Genomic DNA, 20,174 nt, shown 5'->3' on the forward strand with positions numbered 1-20,174 from the left:
GGACTGAGCAGGGCTGGCGGATGGAACCCCAGCTGGCAGGGGGCCAGTGGCTGGTTGCCCAGGCGAGCAGCAGAGCCCCCGGGACTGGTGCTCAGGACCCGGGCAGTGTGAGTGCCACTGAAAATCAGCTCACGTGCCACACTTGGCACACGTGCCATAGGTTGCCTACCCCTGGTCTAATGGTTATGGCACTGGGCTAAGAATCAGGAGACGTGGGTTCTCTTTCCACCCTGCAGGGTAAGTCAGCAATTCTTAGAACACAGACTGTAGATTAAAATAGGGTTGACTTCTTCAGGGACAAGAAACTGTCCAGAGCTGTGACATTTGAGGCCCTTTCAATTATCCTGTGCTGGTTCCATCAGGCAGTTTGTGTTTCCCCTGCTTGGTTTGGGTCCCTCTTAGATCTCCAAGGAGACCTCTGAGTGCTCTGGGTAACGTTCTCTGGTTTCATTGGAAAGACAGCAGAGAACCCAGGAGTTACAGAAGGTTCTGGTCACCCTGCTGTCTGTGTCATATGCTTTGCAGGAGTTCATACAGGATCTCATGCCAGGCAAATGTCCTGCTTGGATTGGACTTAACTTTACAACTCCTGCAATGAAGTGGACCTGAGCAGATGGCTTCCCACTAAATCAAACACTGTGCATCTTTCCCCATGTTAAATACATCTGAAGTTTTTTTAAACATTAGCTAAGCTAATTGTTTATCATTATCTGTATTTATTATTGCTGCACAATAAAACCTCTAATCAGCTCTAACACACAGTGCAGCAACCACTTCTATTGCCCGCTGTGCTGGCACAGTGACAACATATTTATGCAAGTTTTCAGTTGCGGAAGTTTGGCCTGTATTTATTTATGTCTGAAAAACACCAAAAGTTAGATTCTGACTGTGTGGAGACATCAACTATTATAGAAACCACATTATAACATTTACTTTGCTTACTACAGATGGGATTATAATAAAATGTCATAGGAAAGATCCAAATGATAACTCTAGCCTGTGTTCTTGCACATGGGTTGTTAAACCCTGGGAACTGCTGAGAGCAAATTTAATCGGACTATATCCAGTACCACAGAAGTGATACCAGTATGTACTGACAGCTACAGATGGTTTTTCAAAAGAGGTAGAAGAATTTCCACTTAGAACTTTGACAGCACATGAGGGGGAGAAGACGACATGTGAAATTATATATCAACATGGCTGTCCAGAGCAGATACTGGCAGATATTGGTTCTGAATTGAATCATGAGGTAACAGTTTACATTTTCACTATATGGTCAATTACACAGTCATGGCCGTGTGACTGGGGCTGTTAGCAACTACAGACTAAACCCTTTGGAAGCCAGCACCCTGGTCACTGAGAGCACCCAGGGCACCGAGTGCAGTTTGAGTAGGAGGGACTGAGCAGTTTGGGTTTGGAAGGGCAGAGGGGATCACTTGCACCTGTAGGGAGCCTGATGAGTTCACTAGTTCAGTGCTGAGAAGAAAGCAGCAGTATAAAATTCTCAATTGGAGCAGGAAGGGGCTCCTTGTAACTGCTGCTATGTTGTGATGCACCATAAAAAGTCATAAAGATACTTGGTGGAGGCTCCCTGGCAGACTGCAGGCTGCTTCATTCACACAGAGGTCTGCCAGCCAGGGGCTGCAGGAACTGATGGGGGAGCCCATTCACAGTTAGAAATTTATAAATGAACATTGCCTGCAATCTCTTCATGACACTTCATGCTGTAAATTGTGAGTGACAACACATTATTGTGTCTTGTCAGATAGTAAAAACCATGTTGTATATTAACCTATTTGCCAACATATTTTCCTATGTAATAACACAATAAAATTGGATAAGAAAGCACAGTAATTACACATAAGTCAGTGAGAAATAGGGAAAGGAACGCAGAGATTTCTGAAGGAAATTTTAGGGAAAAATTATCTAATTTTTTATTAATATTTCCCTGTGTTAAAAACTAGGAAAAACACATAGCTTCAGCAGCCCATGCCACCTAGACACCAGCAGATGGGATAAAAGCCACAAATGAATCCATCACAAGATAATTTTAGGGTATTTATTTTCAAATAATCAACAAGTTTAGGGCACACTGCCATGAATGGCATATTGTGACTAAATCTTCAAAACTGAATTATTACTTTGAGAATGTTCATAACGCATCATGTTTAAAACAAAAAGGAGTCCTAGCAATGCCATGTGACGTGCCTCCCCTCAGACTCTGCTCAGCTAGATCTTCAAGAAATTAGGTTCAATGGCTAATTTCAAGGAATTAGACCAATCGGTCACTATTTTTACAGAGAATTCCAGAAGTGGGTGGACAGAACGCAGAGGAATTGTGATGAATTTCCTGGAGCAACTTTCTATTCTTTGAACTCTAAACCTCACGTGACAACAAAAGTATCACCTTTTCAACTGATTTATGGCTGAGAAGAAAGCTTTCCCAAGTTTCATCAAATTTAATATTATGCATCATTAAGTGCCAGTGTGTTTAGTACAGTTAAGTTAATTTGTGAAGATTCAGTAAAGTAACACAACCCCTTCTCTATTTCTTTATCAAACTACGTTTGTTGTGTCCTTATAACCAAGAACATGAAGAGCCTGGCAGTACATTGCAATCAACAGTGGACACTGACAATACATTGCCTGCAAATAATATTTCTAAAGAAATAAACTAAAAAATGGAGATTGTAGAAGAGATTTCTATCGATAGGAAGAGAGCATTTGAGGTTGGGGACTGTGCTTTGTTAACTGATTTGAGAAAAAGAAAGGAAGGGTCATATCTTGATTACCAATGATATGTAGCTAGCAAGTTAAAAAACACATGAATTAATGCTGACAGAAGTTCAAAGAACATTATATATTCTTGTGTGAGTTAACTTAAATATATTGCTTAATTAATTCTATCATTTTTAACCTATTAATTGTCAAAGGTGTAGTGCAAGAGGTGGGTGTATGTGCTCTAACTTCCAGAGAGAACCAGTTAAGACAATAAAGGAGAGGGGGAGAGAGAGCAGCTGCACATGTATGTAGTTTTGATGCTTATGACACAAGTACATTGTAACTGAACAACCCAGCCTTACAATTTAATAGTTTATTTTGTTAAGATAAATATTTCGGATTTCTTGAAATTCCACAGTTGAAATACAAATGACGTTATTTAGAGAAGTTAAACTTCACTATAGATTTGAATGTAAATGTAAAAAATTCTAGTTCTAAAAACGTGTTTAGATGCTTGAGTTTGAAATTCTGTTGAAATATAAATTAAAATATTCTTTGTATTTACACCTTGTTACAATAATATTTTCTAAATTAAAATAATATTTTTTCTTTCATATTTTACACTGAGATTTCACAGTGGTAGAAATTCTGACAGGAGTGAATGACCCCATCCCCCACCATCTGCTACCCCTGGGGCAGGGGACGGGAAGGGTGGGGGCTGGGGGTTACCAAGTGTCTGGTTTCCGACTGGAACCTCCAGTTGAAAAGGGAAACTGGCAGCGTCCGGTCAGCACAAAACGTCCAGTTGCTGCAGTAACTGGCCCCCACCACAGGGACGGGAAGAGCAGCAGGGCTGGGAGGGGCCAGTCTGTGCCGCGGGGTCACTGTCAGGGACCGAGATTCCCTCCGGCCTGAGCTGGGACCGGGCAGATTATCAGGGGAGCCGCGTTTGTACCCCCAGTGTTGAGATAGGGACTGAAATAAGGGCGGAGCTTCCCGGAGAAGGTGTCAGTGAAAGTGAAGAGATGGGACCTGTCAGTCACATTGTAAAACGAGACCTCGCCCGCCTCATAGTCCAGGAAAATCCCCACCCGGCTGGGCCTGACGCTCACGGGGAGGGGGGTCACGGGGGAGGTGAGGGCCTTGTATCCCCCATCCCTCAGCCACACAGCCCAGAATCCATCCTCAGGTGTGAGTGTGACCGGCCCCTTCCTGCTCACAGATTCCCTACAAACCCCCAGTTCCCAGCCTGTCTTGTCTCCCACCTCCACCTCCCAGTAACGCCTCCTGCCCGCGAACCCCTCAGCGCCCAGGACAGAGACACAACGATCAAATCTCTCAGGGTTGTTGGGCAGATCCTGGTGTTTGTCTCCGAGTCTCACACGTTTCCCATCCTCAGACAGGACGAGCCAGGGATTTGCCGTGTCTGGATCCAGAGTCACGTCCACTGGGGAGAGAGTCACAGAGTCAGGGCTGGGGGCAGGGGCTGGTCACTGGGATCAAAGGGAAACTAACCTGCAAACCGGTTAATCACTGGGGCGGGGGCGCGGGCGGGGGGGGGGGTTGTTGCCTGAGGGGAGTCAGGGCCCCTCTGCCTGTGAGGAGACAATGAGGGGAAAGGGCAGGAGGAGTGGGAAGGTGTCAGGGGAGGCGGGGGAGGGGAGGTGACAGACTGATGTTGGGAGAGGAAAGGGGAGGGGGAGGTGACAGGAGCAGGGGTGGAGGGAGGGACATGGGGGTGGGGCAGGCACAAGGGCTATGGGGTGATAAGGGAAGGGAGGGGCACCAGGAGGACAGGGGTGTGAAGGGAAGGGCAGGTTCCAGGGGGCTGCAGGGGGTGGGGGGGAGGGGTTGGCTCCATGGGAGAAGAAGGGGACAGACCCCAGGAGGCTGCGGGGGCAAGGGATGGGGCAGGCACCAGAGGGCAGAGGGGGTGAAGGGCGGGTTCCAGGGGGCTGCAGCGGGTGAGGGGGGGTGGGCACCAGGGCAGAAGGGGATGGACCCCAGGGAGCACAGCGAAGCAAGGGAAGGGGCAGGCACCAGGGGGCAGAGGGGTGTGAGGGACTGGGGGGAGCTCCAATGGGGCAGGGGAAATCAAGGGGAAGGACAGGTGCCAGGGGGTGAGATGATGAGGAGTGGGGGAGGTGGAACCATGGGGGGGAGCGAATGAACAGGCATTGGAGAAAAAAGGGGCAGAATGGGGGGTGAAGGAGCAGGTGAGCAGAAGGGGGGCAGAGAGAGGGGTGTGGAGAAGGGCAGGACCTAGGGGGGCAGAGGCGTGTGCAGGGAGATGTGTGCACAAGGGGGGCAGAGGGAGGATGAAGGGAGGGGTGGGGCCCAGAGGTTAGGAGAGGGGGAGGGTAGGGGAGGGGTGGGGCAGTGCTGAGGTGAGGGGAAGGGCTGAGACCAGGGGAGCGAGGGAAGGGACTTGCACCAGGCAGGCAGAGGGGGCAAAGGAAACAGCAGGCACCAGGGAGGCAGATGGGGCCAGGGTAGAGCTGGGACTTGGGGCAGAGGAGGAGCTGGCACCAGGGGACTGGAGGGGTGGTGAGGGGTCCGGGTGTTACGGAGCCAGAGGGAGAGGGGAGGGTCAGAGGTGACAAAGAGAAGGTGATGGTGGCAGAGGGGCGAGAGGAGAGCAGGGTCAGTGGGGCAGAGGGTGGGGAGGGGATGGGCACCAGGAAGGAAGGGGCCAAGGGGAGGGTCAGGTGTTGGGGGGCAGGAGGAGGGAAGGGGCAGGCAGCAGAAGGGTGCGGGGGGAAGGGAAAGGGCAGGTGCCAGGGGATTGAGGGGGTTGAGCAGAAGGGCAGGCACAGGGAGGGCAGAGGAGGGGAGGGAGAAGCACCAGGGGACAGAGAGGGGTGAGAGGCAGGGCAGGTGGGCAGAGGGAGGTGCTAGGAGAGGGGATTGGGGAGAGGCAGGTGCCAGAGGTCAAAATGGGGCTAGAGGAGGGGTGGGCACAGGGGGACGAGGGAAGGGGCGGGTGCCAGGGGTCAGAGAGGGTGGGGAGAGGGGCAGGTGTCAGGAGGGCTGAGGGGAGTAAGAAGGGTGAAAGTCAGGACAGCAGAGGAGGGTGAGGGGTGGGGTGGGAGACATGGCACAGAGGAGGGAAAGGGGAGAGGTGGATGCCAGGACATAGCGGGGGTGTGAAGTGATGGGAGGGCTCCAGGGTGCAGAGGATGTTTGGGGGAGAGGGGCAGATGCCAGGAGGGCAGGGGGAGAAGGGATGGGCTGTTCCAGTGGGGCAGAGATGGGTGGAGGGCAGGGGCATGTGCCAGAGAGGCAAAGTGGGAGTAGAGGGGCAGGGGCCCAGGGGAGCAGAAAGGGAGTGAGAAGAGAGGGAGGGATGTTGGTGAGGGGTCAGAATAGATGCAGGGTCCAGGGTCCCTCACAGGGGTGGGGGAAGGGTAAGGGAGGGGCAGGAGCCAGAGAGGGGGGAGGGAGAGGCAGGCCCCAGGGAATCTCTGTTGCTTTGGGGCCATTTGTGGTTGGTTTCTCGCTCAGAGCAGGTTGGTGCAGTCCCCACACACTCTGGGGGTGCAGACCTGCCCCAGGGGGAGCAGCTGGGACTCTCCATGCTGGCAGGCCCCACAGCCCCACCTTCCAGCCAGGGAAAGCCCACAGCCAGGCCCTCCCCTCACCGGGCCGAGCCCCACCCCCACGGGGGCAGTTGTCTGCATTGGGCTCACTTGGGGGGCATTACAGTGGAAGATTCGGGGCAAGGGGTAATAAATGCGCACTAATACGCTGTTGCTAATGAGGCCAGGGCAGTGGGGAGGGGAGGGGGCATTTCCCCATTTACTGCCCCCTCCATCTGGGAGAAGCTGCACCGGGGACCAGTCCCAGTTCACACCTGCGCAGCGCGTCTGCACTAGGGGTTTGCACCGGTGCAGCTACATCAGTGCAAGGAAACCCTGGCAGACATGGCTGAGACACTGCTGTGTCAGGGGCCATAACCCTTCCCCTCACTGGGGTTATGGATCAATAATTACAGGGTCACTGGAGCAGGGGAGCTGGACTCTGGGCTCCCAGATGGGGGCCCAACATACTGGGCTGCAGAGTCGTTCTTACCCCCACGCTCTGGCCCAGTGCCCATGGCAGTGTTCAGACACAGGGGGACGTCATCAGACACCTGGAGCCCAGCGGTTCGAGCCCTCATGGCATCACACGGGGGGATTGAACCTGGGGCTCCCAGCTGAGGGCCCAGCCACTGGCTAAAGGCTAAAGGCTACAAGGGAAGTGGCGGCACCTTTTTCTCTTAATTGAAACCAGTCAGCAAACCCGACATGGATTCACGAATAGTTTCTGTTGACCCGAAATATAATTTTCCAGCAAATAAACTATTTGTCCAAAACATTTCACCCAGCTCCACTGCAAACCTGTCTGAGCAACTTAGGAGCCCCAATCCCAGTGACTTGCAATGAGAGACTGTCAACATCCCCAGAAACGCAGTTACAGGCAGGCCAGGCTCAGGACATCAGCTATGAAACACTCCAGAGCTGCTGGTTAATTTGCCCTTTGCAGACAAATGCCCCCTGGGCCCCTGATCTCATCCCCACAAATCAGGCTGAAAATGGAGACTCGGCTCCAGCCTGAACTCTCTGCCCAGAGCCATTTGTCCCATGGATGCTGCTAGCGGCACAGACCCTCTGCAGCTGCACCTGGGCATCTCCCAGGGGTGATAACAGTCACAGAGACCGTCTCAGAGCCCCAGGAGCTCAGGTGTCTCCATCTAACAACTGCGCCAGCCACCCCCCTCCCTCCCATTAACCAGCCCTGGGACAGACACGCTGGGAACTTTCACACCCAGACTCTGGAGACACTTTGGGTCCTTCTACACAGCCTGCAGCAGCGAGTCTCGGAACAGGGTGTAGAGATTCAGGCTTGTGGGGCTCCCTCTTTGGAATTAAAAATAGCCGCACAGATTTTCAGGTTCAGGCTGGAGCTCATGGTCTGAAGCCCAGGGTGGAGCCAGGTCTGCCCCTCACAGTGCAAAAGGGGACACTCTCTGTGTCCACATCCCCTTCACCCCCTTCCTGGGATGGGGAACAGCAGCCCCAGGGCCCCTCCCTTCACCCCCAGGGCAGGGGAGTGAGAGCCCTCGGCCTCCCGGGCAGTGGGGCCTCCCAGCACAGGTTCCTGGGTGAGCGTGAAAGTGTCTCCACACAGAGAGCTCTGTGCACCCGGCAAATACACAGATGTGCCCGTGGATCAGGATCCAGGATGGTGCTCTCCCCAGGAGTGATGGAAGCTCCCTAAAAGTAGAGGGATCACCCACTCGTGCCAGCCCTTCTCCCTGAGCTCCTGTCACCGCACCCCTGAACCCTCGCTCTCACACTGCCCCTCATTCCTGAGCCCCTGCCTTCACCCCACCTCTTCCCCACACCCTGACCCCCTGGTCTCTCCTCTCGGCCCCCTCCCCCAACCTCGCTCACCCTTACATCTGGTAAAAAGTGGGAGGGAACAGCCCTCCCATTGGTAAAAGTGATGGGGCCATGGCCCCCTGACCCCCCTCTTCCAGTGCCCCTTACTCACTCCCCAACCCCAGGAGGAGAGGACCCTTGGGGCAGTGTCAGTGAGTTCAGTGCTGGGGGTACGAATTGGGTTTTACACTCCGGCTGCTGGAGCTCTGTGTATTGAGGGTATAAGGAGATAGAGGCCGTATGAGCCCCCGACTGTCCTGCCAACATGGCTCAGCCCTGACACCTGCCGGAGCCTCTCCCTGGGGAGGAAAAGTCCCTGCGGCCCATTCAGGCCTTGGCCTCCCTGCGGAGATGGCCAGTGAGGCTGCCGTTAAAGTGAGTTACGATGTGAGCTCCTGTCCGCTGGGAACTGGACTCTGAGCCTGGGCTGAGATCGGTGACTGGGGAGTGAAAGGCCCCAGCTGCCCTCACTGCCCCCTGAGCCAGCCCAGCGCCCCCAGCCATTCAGTGCAATAACAGCGACGCTCAGGCTTGGTGACACAGCCAGTGCCCCCAGCGGGCAGGGCGAGGGCCTGTCCAAGGAGCAATGGGCACAATCTGCAGCAAGGGAGGTTGAGGCTGGAGATGAGGAAACACTTGCTAATTCTCAGGGCAGTGAAGCTCTGGACCCGGCTCCAGGGGAGGTTGTGGGATCCCCGTCACTGGAGGTTTGTAAGAACAGGTTGGACAAATCCCTGCCAGGGATAGTCTAGTCCCTGACCTAGTGTGGGGGGCTGGACTAGGTGACCTCTCGAGGGCCCTTCCAGTCCTGCATTGCTCTGGTTCTAGGTTACAGCAGTTCCTGGGGCTGGGTCCAGGGGGCTCTAAGCAGTGGTGTGGGGCATGTGACAGAGTTAACACTGTTAGTGACAATGGCAGCTGGCAGCTCAGCGTCCCTGCCAGGGGCCTGGGCTGGCATGTGGCTGCCTGTACCTGGCTCAGCAGGGTGTTACTGGGCCATGTGGACAGGACCTAGGGTTGGCACCTGTCCATAGGGTTGCCAGGCGTCTGTTTTTTTATTGGAACGCCTGGTCGAAAAGGGACCCTGGCGGCTCCGGTTGGCACCACCGATTGGGACATTAAAAGTCTGCTCAGTGGCGCAGCGGGGGCCCGGGGCTAAGGCAGGCTCCCTGCCTGCCCTAGCTCCATGCAGCTCCTGGAAGTGGCCATCAGTTTACTTCCTGGAGTTTGAAACTTTTCTAGCAGAACATAACCAAGTGTCAGCCATGGTCAAGCCTCCCTTTGAATACAGGTTGGCTCTGGGGGTGGGGGAAATGTATCAAGAGGGCTGGTCCTTTTAGGGGAGTCAGGGACCAGACTACCTGTGACAGGCTCCTGTAAGGGAGAATGAGACAACCCAGACCAACCTGGAAGTAATTAAATCCCTAGGTGGCTAGTCGGCAGTGAAACAGCTAATGAGGCGCATAAAGGGTAACCAGGGCTCAGCTGAAGGGATCCCAGGGACAGGAAGCTGCTGAGGAGAGGAGCTCCCAGGAAAGCTCACCAGAGCAAGGGGCCTGAAAGCGGCTCATAGAGCAGTGCTCCCCAAACTGTGGGTCGTGACCTACTAGAGGGTGTGCAGGAACATTTGGGGGCAGGGCAGGGCCTGCACCAGTCCCCATGGGTGGTGGAAAGGGAATGTTACCTAGCCCTGCTTTGTCCCCAGCTCCACTCTGCTGCCACCCTAAGCCCCAACTGTAGTTCTGGCCTCAGCCACTGACTCCCGGCCATGCTACAGGCTGCTACCCCCGCTGCAGCTCCAGCCCCAACTGTGGTTCTGCCCCCGGCCGAACCCCCATCTCCTGGCCCCAAGCTTGGGCTGCACCAGCGGCTTCATTCCCAGCTGAAGCCCATGGCTCCTGGCCCCAACTGCGGGTCCACTTCCAGCCACGGCCCCCAACTCCTGGCCGAATTGCAGCCCCGTTCCTGACCCAGCTCCCGACTGCAGCTCTCAGGGTTGGGGCGCAAACCAGGTAAGGAAGGACATGACCAAAAATGTTTGGGGACCACTGTCCTAAACAGAGACGCTCCCCTAATTGGGAAGAGCTGCCAGAGATGACAATCAGAGCAGCAGCTGGAGCAGGACAGAACCCTGGAGAGCTGCCCCTGGCTGGAGCAAGTGGATGCAGAGAATAAAGGCACAGTCTAAAATGACCCAACTCCAGGAGGGAGTGCTGGAGTCATCTGATTCCACGATGGAAACTAATCCAAGCCCAGCTCCGGGAAGGACTGAGGGCTCCTGACTTGAGGACAGTGAGGAGCTGGAGTGAGAGCTGGAGGCTGGAGCAGAGTGAGGTAAAAGATTATATTTCGGGGTTTACTTGGACTCAGAGCGGACCCCAGGAGGGGACTTTCCTCTCAGACCTTTTGGACTGTGAGGCGTAATATAAGGAGTGCTGAAGAGGGCAAACTGAGGCAAGAAACTTGCCAAGACAACCTGAAGCAGCTGAGGGTGGTACCTGAGGGCGCCACCCCATGATGAGTCTACAAAACTGGAACCCATTTAACAGAACTGCTGCCCCTTCCCCAGGCAGACAGAGCCTCACTCTCTACAGTCTGTCTGCGTGGGCCCCTCACCACAGGATCCGACACCAACAGAGCCTGCATCACAGAGTGGGAACCTGGACCGAACAAGCACAGGGGTTTGGGCACCCACCTGGCTTCCAATGTCCCCGTCCCAGCTCCCAGGTGGATCTTGCTCCCCCACAGCCTCCAGCTCCCCCCCCCCCCGCCCCGTCCTCAGGCTGCCTCTGCCCTGTCCTGTTCCCTGGGGGTGACCCAGGACCCAGCATGGAGCCATCACAGTCACTACAGTACTGTCTACCACCCCCAGAAGACAGGCACAGGATGGGCTCAGGGAGTTCCTGGCTCCACAATGGGACCCTCCTGCCCCCTCCCCCAATGTTTGCTGCTGCCCTTGCTGGGCCTTGTCCGCACTCAGACCAGGAGCCCTGTGGGGCCGGCAGCCCCTTGTTCTGTCTCTGTAGGGCCTGGCTCACTCGTGGGCGTTATATCAATAATAACACTCACTGCCCAGACCCTAAGGGCTGCGTGACAGTGCGGGCCTTCCCCATTGCACACGGGGACCCTGGGGCACAGGGAGCCTTGGTTACTCTGCCCCACACATTTACCCAGAGACTCCCCTGAGCTGCCGGACCCGGGTCCCTGGGGTCAGAGCACAGGCAGTCGAGTGGCACTGACCGGCCAGGGCTGCTGGGGTAGGTGGAAAGAAAGGGTTAAACTCAGCACGGTGGCACTTTGCTGCCCGGCCCTGGCTGGTCTCTGCCCTCTGGGAGCAGCTCAGGGCGTGTGTCTCTGAGCAGGTCCCTGCCCACTCACCCGCCATTTGCCCCAGACACAGAGAACCCAGGTGCTGAGGGAAGGAGCAGCCCCAGCAGCGCTACATTGGCCTTGGCACGGGCTGAGCCTGCGAGCGTAGCAGCAGAGGCAGCGGCAGAGAGAGGGGCTCAGCCATTGAGAGCAGCAGCGTCCCCACCCGCAGGGGAGGGGTCAGCGCTGGGACAACGGGCCGGCTGGGTCAGGGGCTGGGAGCTCCGGCAGCGAGCGCAGTGCCAGCACCAACGGCCCTGCTGGAGACCCTGGGCCTGGCCAGCCTGGAACAGCCAGCGAGTGACTCAGGGCCTGGGACCCTGCCCAGGAAGGAGCTTCTGGGGGGCTGACAGGAGGCTCCCCAGGGGCTGGTGATCCCCTAGAACGAGGCACTGAGCTGACTGGCTCAGGATCCCGACAGGCTCAGGGGCCAGGGGAATGGAATGGCCCAGAGCCCAGCTGTGTTCAGGGTCCAGTGAGCACAGTGGGTTGGGGGCAGTGAACAGGGAGGGGAGCAGGGATGTGCTGGCTCCAGCCAGTCACAGAGAGGAAGCTGCTTCCCCGATAGCCTGGGGTTTCTGCTCCCTGAAGCCCTGAGATCCTGGCCCTGCAGCCGGCACCGACTGTGCAGCCTCCATCAGCTGGGACAGACACACCCAGCTTGGCCCCTTCGACTGACCACTGCTGGGGGTGGGTGGGAAGAGAGGAGCGGTGGGGGCGGGGGTAGGAGGAATGGGCCAGTTCAACAATCACAGACCGAGCTCACTGAACCTTCCCACCCCCCTCTCCTCTGCCTTAGTTTCTTCTCTGTCCCTCCTCACTGTCAGGTTCTGCCTTTGCCCCCGGTCTCGGCGCTGGGGTTGTGGGGAGGGGTTTGGATGGGGGCAGCTCACGCTCAGCCATTGTGACAGGGTCACACTCTTGTCAGTGAGTCTCACTCACTGAGCAGCAAACCTCTGACCCAACCTCACACTGGGCTGTGCTCAGAGCAGACAAGGGGCCCGTAGGATTCAGCTTGTTACCCAGCAACACACGGCCCAGGTCACAACACAGCAGCCAGACCGGCCCATCCTCCAGCTCAGAAAGCTGGGCCAGCCTTGGCTAATGGGGGCTGGGGCAGTGCTGAGCGGTGGCCACACAACGCAGCCCTCACGTGTCCCAGGAGAGAGGCACAGACACGTCATCCGTTACCCGTCTGTGCAGCTCCCAGCACGATGGGCCCAGTCCAGGCCTCACAGCACCTGGCTCAGGGACACCCAGTAACTCAGCCATGGAGGGGTCAGGATGTCAGAGTGACGGGGCCTGGTCAGACACCTGGGCAAGTACCAGCAGGCGGCTGTAAGTAGCAGGCAAACTGCCCAGCACTCAGTGCCTCAGCCTCCAGCTATCACAGCTCCAAGCCTGTCAGCTGGGTGCATGCGTGTCCTGGGGTCCCAGGCTCTGTCCAGAGCCCCAGGCACAACACAGCTGAATGTCCCAGTAGAATCCACTCACCTCCGAATCTCTTCAGCGCTTCCCTCATGTCAAGGGAAATTTTATACACGTTCTTCAGGTCAGTAGAAACAGCTTCTGGTTCTTGGAGTTTCACATTCTCACTCCTATGAAGAAAACGTCCCATCATCACTCAGCTGCTCTGTACACACATCATCCCAGAACCACCACCAAGAATATCCAAGCAATGAACATAGGAAACACACCTGCTCAATGTGCTTTTCACATCCTGAAAGGAAAAAAAGAGAATCAATGTTCTGTATTAACACAATGTGCATAAAACTGTGTGAGTTTCACTCTGGGCATCAAACTTTCATCTAGAAAATAGATCAACCCTCCCAGGCTTCACTGTTTTGTGGTAAAAAGTCGTATACTTATGTGCATTAGCACTTGTTTCATTTATGTAGGTGAGACAGGAATTTAGCTAAAGGATTCTCCCTTCTAGGGACCCAACCCATCAGTATCTGTGTTTGTCGCCTGTGTTGGGTCCAATGTTCTGGAGTCAGAGCAGGGATGGATTCAGCTCAGTATCATTCTTGTATCATCCATTTAATCTCCCATGGCCTCACTGGGTCTCCATGAGGAGAATTCCCCTCTAACATGAACTGGGATATTTTGGAACTGATGGAGCCCTTAGCCTGATGTTCTGTTTGTCAGTAAACCGCAGAACACATTTACTATAATTGTTGGAATTCAGACCCAGGGATCTGAGTTCTAATTCTGGATGGGTGGAGAATGTTGATGCCGTCTCACCTTTAGCAGCAACACAACTGGTTGCTGACACTTCTCCTCGATCTCTGTGATCAGCTGCTGCAGAGAGGAGCTTTGCTGGGAGAGTTTTGTGACATTTTCCCTTAGTCTCTGCAGAGTCTCCCTCTCCTCCTCCTCCAGACTCTGCAGAAGCAGCTGCTCCTCCTCTCTCAGCAGTGTGTGCAATTTGTTAAATTGACCTGCAATCATCTCTCTCTTGTTCTTCACTTTCCCCTTGAAATAGAAGAATAGGAAAGGCACAGAGAAAACGTGAGCCAGATGTTGAGTTACACAGACTGGGCCTCTGTCCATGAAGCAGGGGATTAGATCAGTATCAGGTTTGTAAGTATATTGACTTTTTTGGGAAACGTATCATAAAGGGTTTGTTTTAGTTCAGAGTTAATACGGCCAGTTCCATAGCGGGATTGTCTAGGGTGCTTTGTAAAGCCGCAGTATTTTATTGCAGGTGGCATGGGATGGACACAGTGGAGTGGGGTGAAATCGAGGGAGCAGGAGAGATTTACAGGGGGCCACACAGGGTGTCCATGGGGGCATTTGGGTGCCCAGTGCTGGTCACTCAGACACCAAGTGGAGCCGTCACAGCGGGATGTGGCCGATGCTCCTTGTTTGATAACTTGCTCCCAGGGCTGTGAAGTTCAGGACCTAGGGCTGGTGCTAATAGTCCTTTGGGTACTATCCTGGGGCTCACTTGGGTGTTGGGAGCCCAGGCCATAGTCAGGGCTGGCTTTGGCCTCACCCAGCCTGGCCGAGTGCCCCATGCCCATGTGCCCAGTGTCCTGGGATCGCAGCCTTTAGGGAGCCCTCTAGGATAACAGAGCAGCAGGTTGGCTGATGCCAGCTGCGTCCCCACCTGCTCTCTGGGCACTTTGCCAGACACATTCAAACCTGGCTGTTAATTGTTATGCACCTAAATCCCTATTGTCTGAGGAACTGAGCACCAGCTGCTTCCAGTGCAGCAGTGGGAGCTGCTGTGGTTCTGTCCTCTGGAAACCAGCCCACTTCCACGAGGCTCTAAATACGGCTTCAGATGCAGAACCAGAGACACCCAGCTCTGAGCACTTCAGCTCTTGTAAATGGCCATTTTTATCTGAACAGTGGGGCACCTACTTCTCCTCTCATCCCTGCTGCTGGCGTCTTCCTCACACCCCCCATGCTCCCTGCAGGGATTTCACTGTAAGAGGCAGGTGAATCTGAACTGACATTTTTTCGCATGGGTTCATCACCTGGCTACAGACAAGCACAGGTAAAGTCACAGTGACAGTAGCAGGTGACTGGGATGAAGTGGCCACATGATGGCAACAGAGGCTGTGAAGTGGCCGACCGCTGCCTGGCTTGACACTGACCTGCCCCAGGCTCTGCTCACTCAGGGGGTGTCCCCATTGCAATGAAAGTGTGACAGCCCCATGTGTAGACACACCCAGGCTAGCTTTGATCTGGCTAACTCGGGTACTTATAGCTATGAAGCTGCAGCAGCCCGGGCTGTACACACCCACCCAAACCCTGGGTATTACTCAGTGACTAGCCTGCAGCTGGCTGTTGGGGCCATGTAGAAGCTCCCTGTACAAAGGCCAGGAACTGCCCCTCCTCCACCTACAGGAGCTGCTGTCTCCCCACCAAAGACACAACCTGGTGCTGCCAGCACCCTGGATGGCAGGTACCATAGGCCAGGGGAAGCTGAGTTTCCCCAAACAGGATGCAGCGCCCCTCCCTTTGGAGGCAGGCTGCAGACCTGCTGCCTTTGGAGTGCTGCCTGCTCTCAGGCTTGCTGCCCATCAGCTGTGGCCCTCCCCCGTCAGTCACCCTTAAGGCAGGACGGGGCACAAAGGAGCAAGCGGCAGGTGAGGGGGCTTTGGGGGAGGGGAGAGGAGTGAGCTGCAACACTGAACGGTGAGCGGGGAGCCTCTGGGGATGGGGCTGAGTGGGAGCCGGGCATGGGGCAGAGCAGGAGCGGGGCATGGGCGGGGCCTCGGGGAGAGGAGGACAAATGGGGAGGAGGACAAATGGGGGTGGAGCAGTGCGCAGGGTGCTGATCTGGGCACCGGGGAGATTCCCACACTCATGCCCGGCCTCCCCAAATGCCGGAGACATGCGCTGCCCATGGCCGGCACCAAGCCTGCGCAACGGAGCAAACAACCAGAGCAGGTTCATAACCTCATCCTGGAGATTTACGGCCCCGTCATTCCTGGGAACGCTGCAGGGTGAAGGGCTCAGGGATGAATGAACCCGGACACCCACCTGCCACTCTGTGGTTTTCTTCTCCTCCCTAGACGTCAGAGCCAGGGCCTCTTCCAGCTCCTTCCTCAGAGGGCCCAGGGCTCCCTGGAGTTTCTCCTGCAGGGACATCGCGTGCGATAAACAGCCATTAGTCTGCCAATCTGATGGATGGACAGTACTGTCCATATTGGCATTTCATACACAAGCAGTAAATACCCTGGAAGGAGGCAGCAGACTGGGCTGTGCCTGCCCCAAAGGCCTCATGGGAGCAGAGACGCCAGTCTCAGAGCAGGGGCTCTGCTCCCTGCAGACACTCAGGACTTCTCAGAGCCTGTGTCTGAGCTAAAGCTTCACATCACTGAGCACAGGCCAGAGGGGAAACAGCTGGGAAGGTTCTGAACGATCCCTCCTGCCGGTGCCAGTGAAGAGGTTGGGGCAGCACCTCGCTGCACTGTACCCAGACCCAGGCCAGGAACAAGACCCCACTGTGCTCTCCTCTGTCCAGGCTCCCATGTGGCCTCCCTCAGGCAGCAGCTGAGCCCTGAGCCAGCGCAGTCCCATTAACTGCACAGGGTGATGCTGAGATGTGGCTGGAGGTCAGTGAGGAACAGGGAACACTCGGTCTGGGGAAATGTGCCACCCATAATTATAACTGCCCCAGAGCTGTAACAACCCAGGGCTCTCTTCCCCTTTGACAGAGTGTGAGTCATTCACACAGCACAGCAACGTGCTCCTGCCCCGTCAGCCCTGCTCTGTGCAACACCCCTGGCAGCCTCCCAGAGCCGCCTGCTGAGATCTCCCCGTTTCACGTTTTCTCTTTTCTCTAGTTCTCTCCTCCCCTCTGCCCAAGGGCCCAGGCTGCTGCAGCAGCTGCTGCTGAGAGCTCCTGGGGAGCTGCTCGGTGTCACCCCTGCGGTGCTGCTGCAGGGAAGCAGTGAGGGTGGGAGGGAGCCAGCAGGGGCTAGTGAGAGACAGGAGGTGGAAAAGCAGCCTTTACATCCAGCAAAACAGCTTCATCAATGAGGAGGGATCAGAACAGGGGAGGGGCAAAGGTGGCTGGATTCTTTGAAGCTCCACCCGCAAAATAAGCTCCGCCCACGTGAGTCACCAAAAGGAGACACCATGATCTGTTCAAATGGTGCATTGTTCAAAACAGGATGGAGTTGCTGATTAGCTCCAAAGGGCTCCTGAGGCCGGACTCCCCTCATGGGGCTAGAATGTACCCCTGGGCTCAGCTGGGCTCTATGGGCCTGGTCCTCATTTACTGGGGGCAAATAAGAGGTGGCATCTCCCAAACATCACCCGCTTGTGGCACTGGAAGGAGGCGGCACTGGCAATAAATGGTGCCGAGCTGTAATTCTCCCTCTCCGCTCACAGAGGGGAATAAAATAATTAACAGTGTTGATATTTAAATGATCAGTTCTCCAGTCTGAAGGTAACACACTCACCTAGACTGGCCTGCAGCTCGTGTGATTTAAACCTCACCGATCCTTAACACCGGCCATGGTGTAAAAAGTCCCCTTATTTCAGCAGTGGAAGCTGAGTGTGAAAAACATTCAGAAACTCAGAGAAAAGTTTCCCACATCAGGTATCTTTTACGACTTGATATTCTGAGTCTGTCACCACACTGCCAGATCATTCATTTTGTGATAGCATGTCTCGTACAATGAAGGCTTTACAGAGCTGCATGATGCATCACACCCATGACAGGCAACATTCAGTGAAATCAGCCTGTAATTAAAATCCAAAGTTATTACTCATTAAACGTGACAGCAATTCCCTACCTTGTACTCCTGGGCAGCCTCCTTTATGGGAACCACCCTGTGATCTCTGTGAGCCCGGGACAGCTGGCAAACCACACAGACAGAAGTTTGATCCTCTTCACAGAACAGTTTCAGAGTCTCCTGGTGTTCCCCACACACCCTCTCCTCTCCTGCTCCCTTTGCTGCCTGTAAACTCAGCCGTTTGACTATTTCTACAACATTTGCCAGCTTCCTGTTGGGCCTGAGGTTTCCCTGTTGCACAGTTTCTCTGCACTGAGGGCAGGAGACGTCTGTATTCGATCCCTCCCAGCACTGGGCGATGCAGGCTCGGCAGAAATTGTGCCCACACTCTATAATCACCGGGTCCTTAAAATACTCCAGACAGATGGGGCACGTGGCTTCCTCCTGGAGACTTTCCACGGGGGTGTCCCTGTCCATGGCTCCCTCTGGACAGTGTCACAGGGTTAGTTTCACTTTCCTGAGCTCAGAAATATGCCCCGCCTGCAGCAGCAGCAATTGGGTGTTTCCCTTCCTGGAACTGACTCAGGCTGTTCGCTGAGCTGGAGCCAGATCACTGGTAACGTTCCAGCCCTGGGGGCTTTGGTGAGAAATGTCCCAACAAGGCTCTGATCCTGCAATCAGCCCCCTCTGCTGGTGTGTGGGGGCCACTGGGGCTTCACACGGACATCAGCTTCCCCTTGTCCTGCTGAGCTGACAGAACTGCCTGTCTAAGGAGCGATATTTAGGCTTGGCAGAATTCATTTGATTTAATATGTAATTTTGACAGATAAAGAATAATATTTATTTGTAAGACTTTCTTTGTATTTATCGATTTAAACTTTCAGAGTTTCAGTTTTTAATCAATATTATTGTTCACAGTTGTTGGAAACTGGGGTAGGGGCATTCAGACAATATTTTAGTCAGACAATAAATTAGTATATGACAGTCGACACAGAGAGTCAAAAAGTTAAAAAGTGTAACTGTTAAAACACAAATTGTCAACATCACATGTCAAAATATACTAAGTAAATCTCCTTAAATCAAACTCTAGTAAGTTCTCAAGCAGCATTTTTCTTACTGTGCCTATTTGAAAATTTCACTTATCAATGGAAATATTTTTCCATGGTTTGTGTGTATACAGTGAAATCAACATTTACTGACATCTACCAATAAAATCTAATCCTTCTGAGTCTAGGGATATTCAATTCACAGGCCAAAAACTTGGTTAAACTGGAATCAATGTTTCAAAGGCCTGATTGTGACATACGCTAAGGCAGCTCTGCCTCAGTGTAAAGGAGATGCAGTGTCAAAAGCATTGCCACCATTCAGTATTTTATAATGAGTCTCATGAACATAAGAACGGCCATACTGGGTCAGACCGATAGTCCATCTAGCCCAGTATCCTCTCTTCTGACAGTGGCCAATGCCAGGTGTTTCAGAGGGAACGAACGGAACAGAGAATCATCAAGTGATCCATGCCCTGCCACCCATTCCCAGCTTCTGGCAAACAGAGGCTAGGGACACTTCAGAGCATGGTTTTACCTGATATTTGGTGTGTTTGTTAAAGCCCCAGGTCCTGGAAGCATGTGATGAGGTGAGACTTTTGGCTTGTGTTTCCTAAACAAAGGACGTTTCTTGGTTACAGAGAAAAACTATAAAAAGGTGACCTAAGTGCAGCCTAAAGGGCTGAGAAGCCAGAAGGCAAATCAAAAGAACTCAACATTTATCATTTTTATGTCTCATAAAGGCAGTTGTGTCATTTTGGGGTCTCGACTCATGATTTTCAAAAGTTTGGGGTTGGCAGTCCTGTGCCACTGAGAACTCAGGCCGTAAATCTCTATCTGCTACCCCTGGAGACCCCCCTAATTTAGTGCCATCATTTATCTAAAACAGAAGAGTTAATAGAAAGGGAAGTAGACAGAGAGGGCAAAGTGTGGGAATGCGCATGGAGCCGGGCTGTGGGCCCAAGCAGCAAATGAGCACAGGCCCCCTGTATTGGGGGTGAAGTGAAGAGATAAATTAGAAAGTTCATTTTTATGTTTAGGTCCTTAGAGCCTTTGCTGGAGACAAGAGGCCTGAAAACAAACTGATCACTGCCAAGGCAGTACAGTCAGCACCACGTCATCCAAAATCTTGAGTTTGGCTGAAGGAAACACGAGGGTTTTCTTCTAAAAAATTACATTCTGGAGTGTGTGTTTGTTTCTGAGCTGCCAGGTTCTCAGCTTTTTCTTCTCAGCCATGAGAGCAAGAAACTGACCTTTGTTAAAGTGAGAGCTGAGATTGTCAGTTAATCACAGGATTCCAGGAGCTGGGGTGTTAAGAGAATCACCAGCTAGTGAAGGAGTCAGTGTGAAATCAGGAAAGTTTGTGACAACCCCAATGTGAAGTTTTTGGGAGTTGATGTGACAGGAAACAGCTGCAC

General features: G+C 53.9%; 1 protein-coding gene across 1 annotated transcript; it reads right to left on the minus strand.

The window, feature by feature from the left end:
• Nucleotides 1-3,426: 3,426 nt before the first annotated feature.
• Nucleotides 3,427-18,190, minus strand: LOC123346687 (E3 ubiquitin-protein ligase TRIM39-like). Its single transcript, XM_044984160.1, has 6 exons — nucleotides 17,774-18,190; nucleotides 16,011-16,106; nucleotides 13,758-13,988; nucleotides 13,211-13,233; nucleotides 13,008-13,111; nucleotides 3,427-4,168 (listed from the first exon to the last, which is right to left on the minus strand). The coding sequence occupies exons 1-6, from the start codon at nucleotides 18,188-18,190 to the stop codon at nucleotides 3,609-3,611; spliced, it is 1,431 nt and encodes a 476-aa protein (XP_044840095.1). The 3' UTR covers nucleotides 3,427-3,608.
• Nucleotides 18,191-20,174: the final 1,984 nt, after the last annotated feature.

This window comes from Mauremys mutica, chromosome 12 (genome assembly GCF_020497125.1).
Source record: "Mauremys mutica isolate MM-2020 ecotype Southern chromosome 12, ASM2049712v1, whole genome shotgun sequence".
NCBI classification, from domain to species: Eukaryota; Metazoa; Chordata; order Testudines; family Geoemydidae; genus Mauremys; species Mauremys mutica.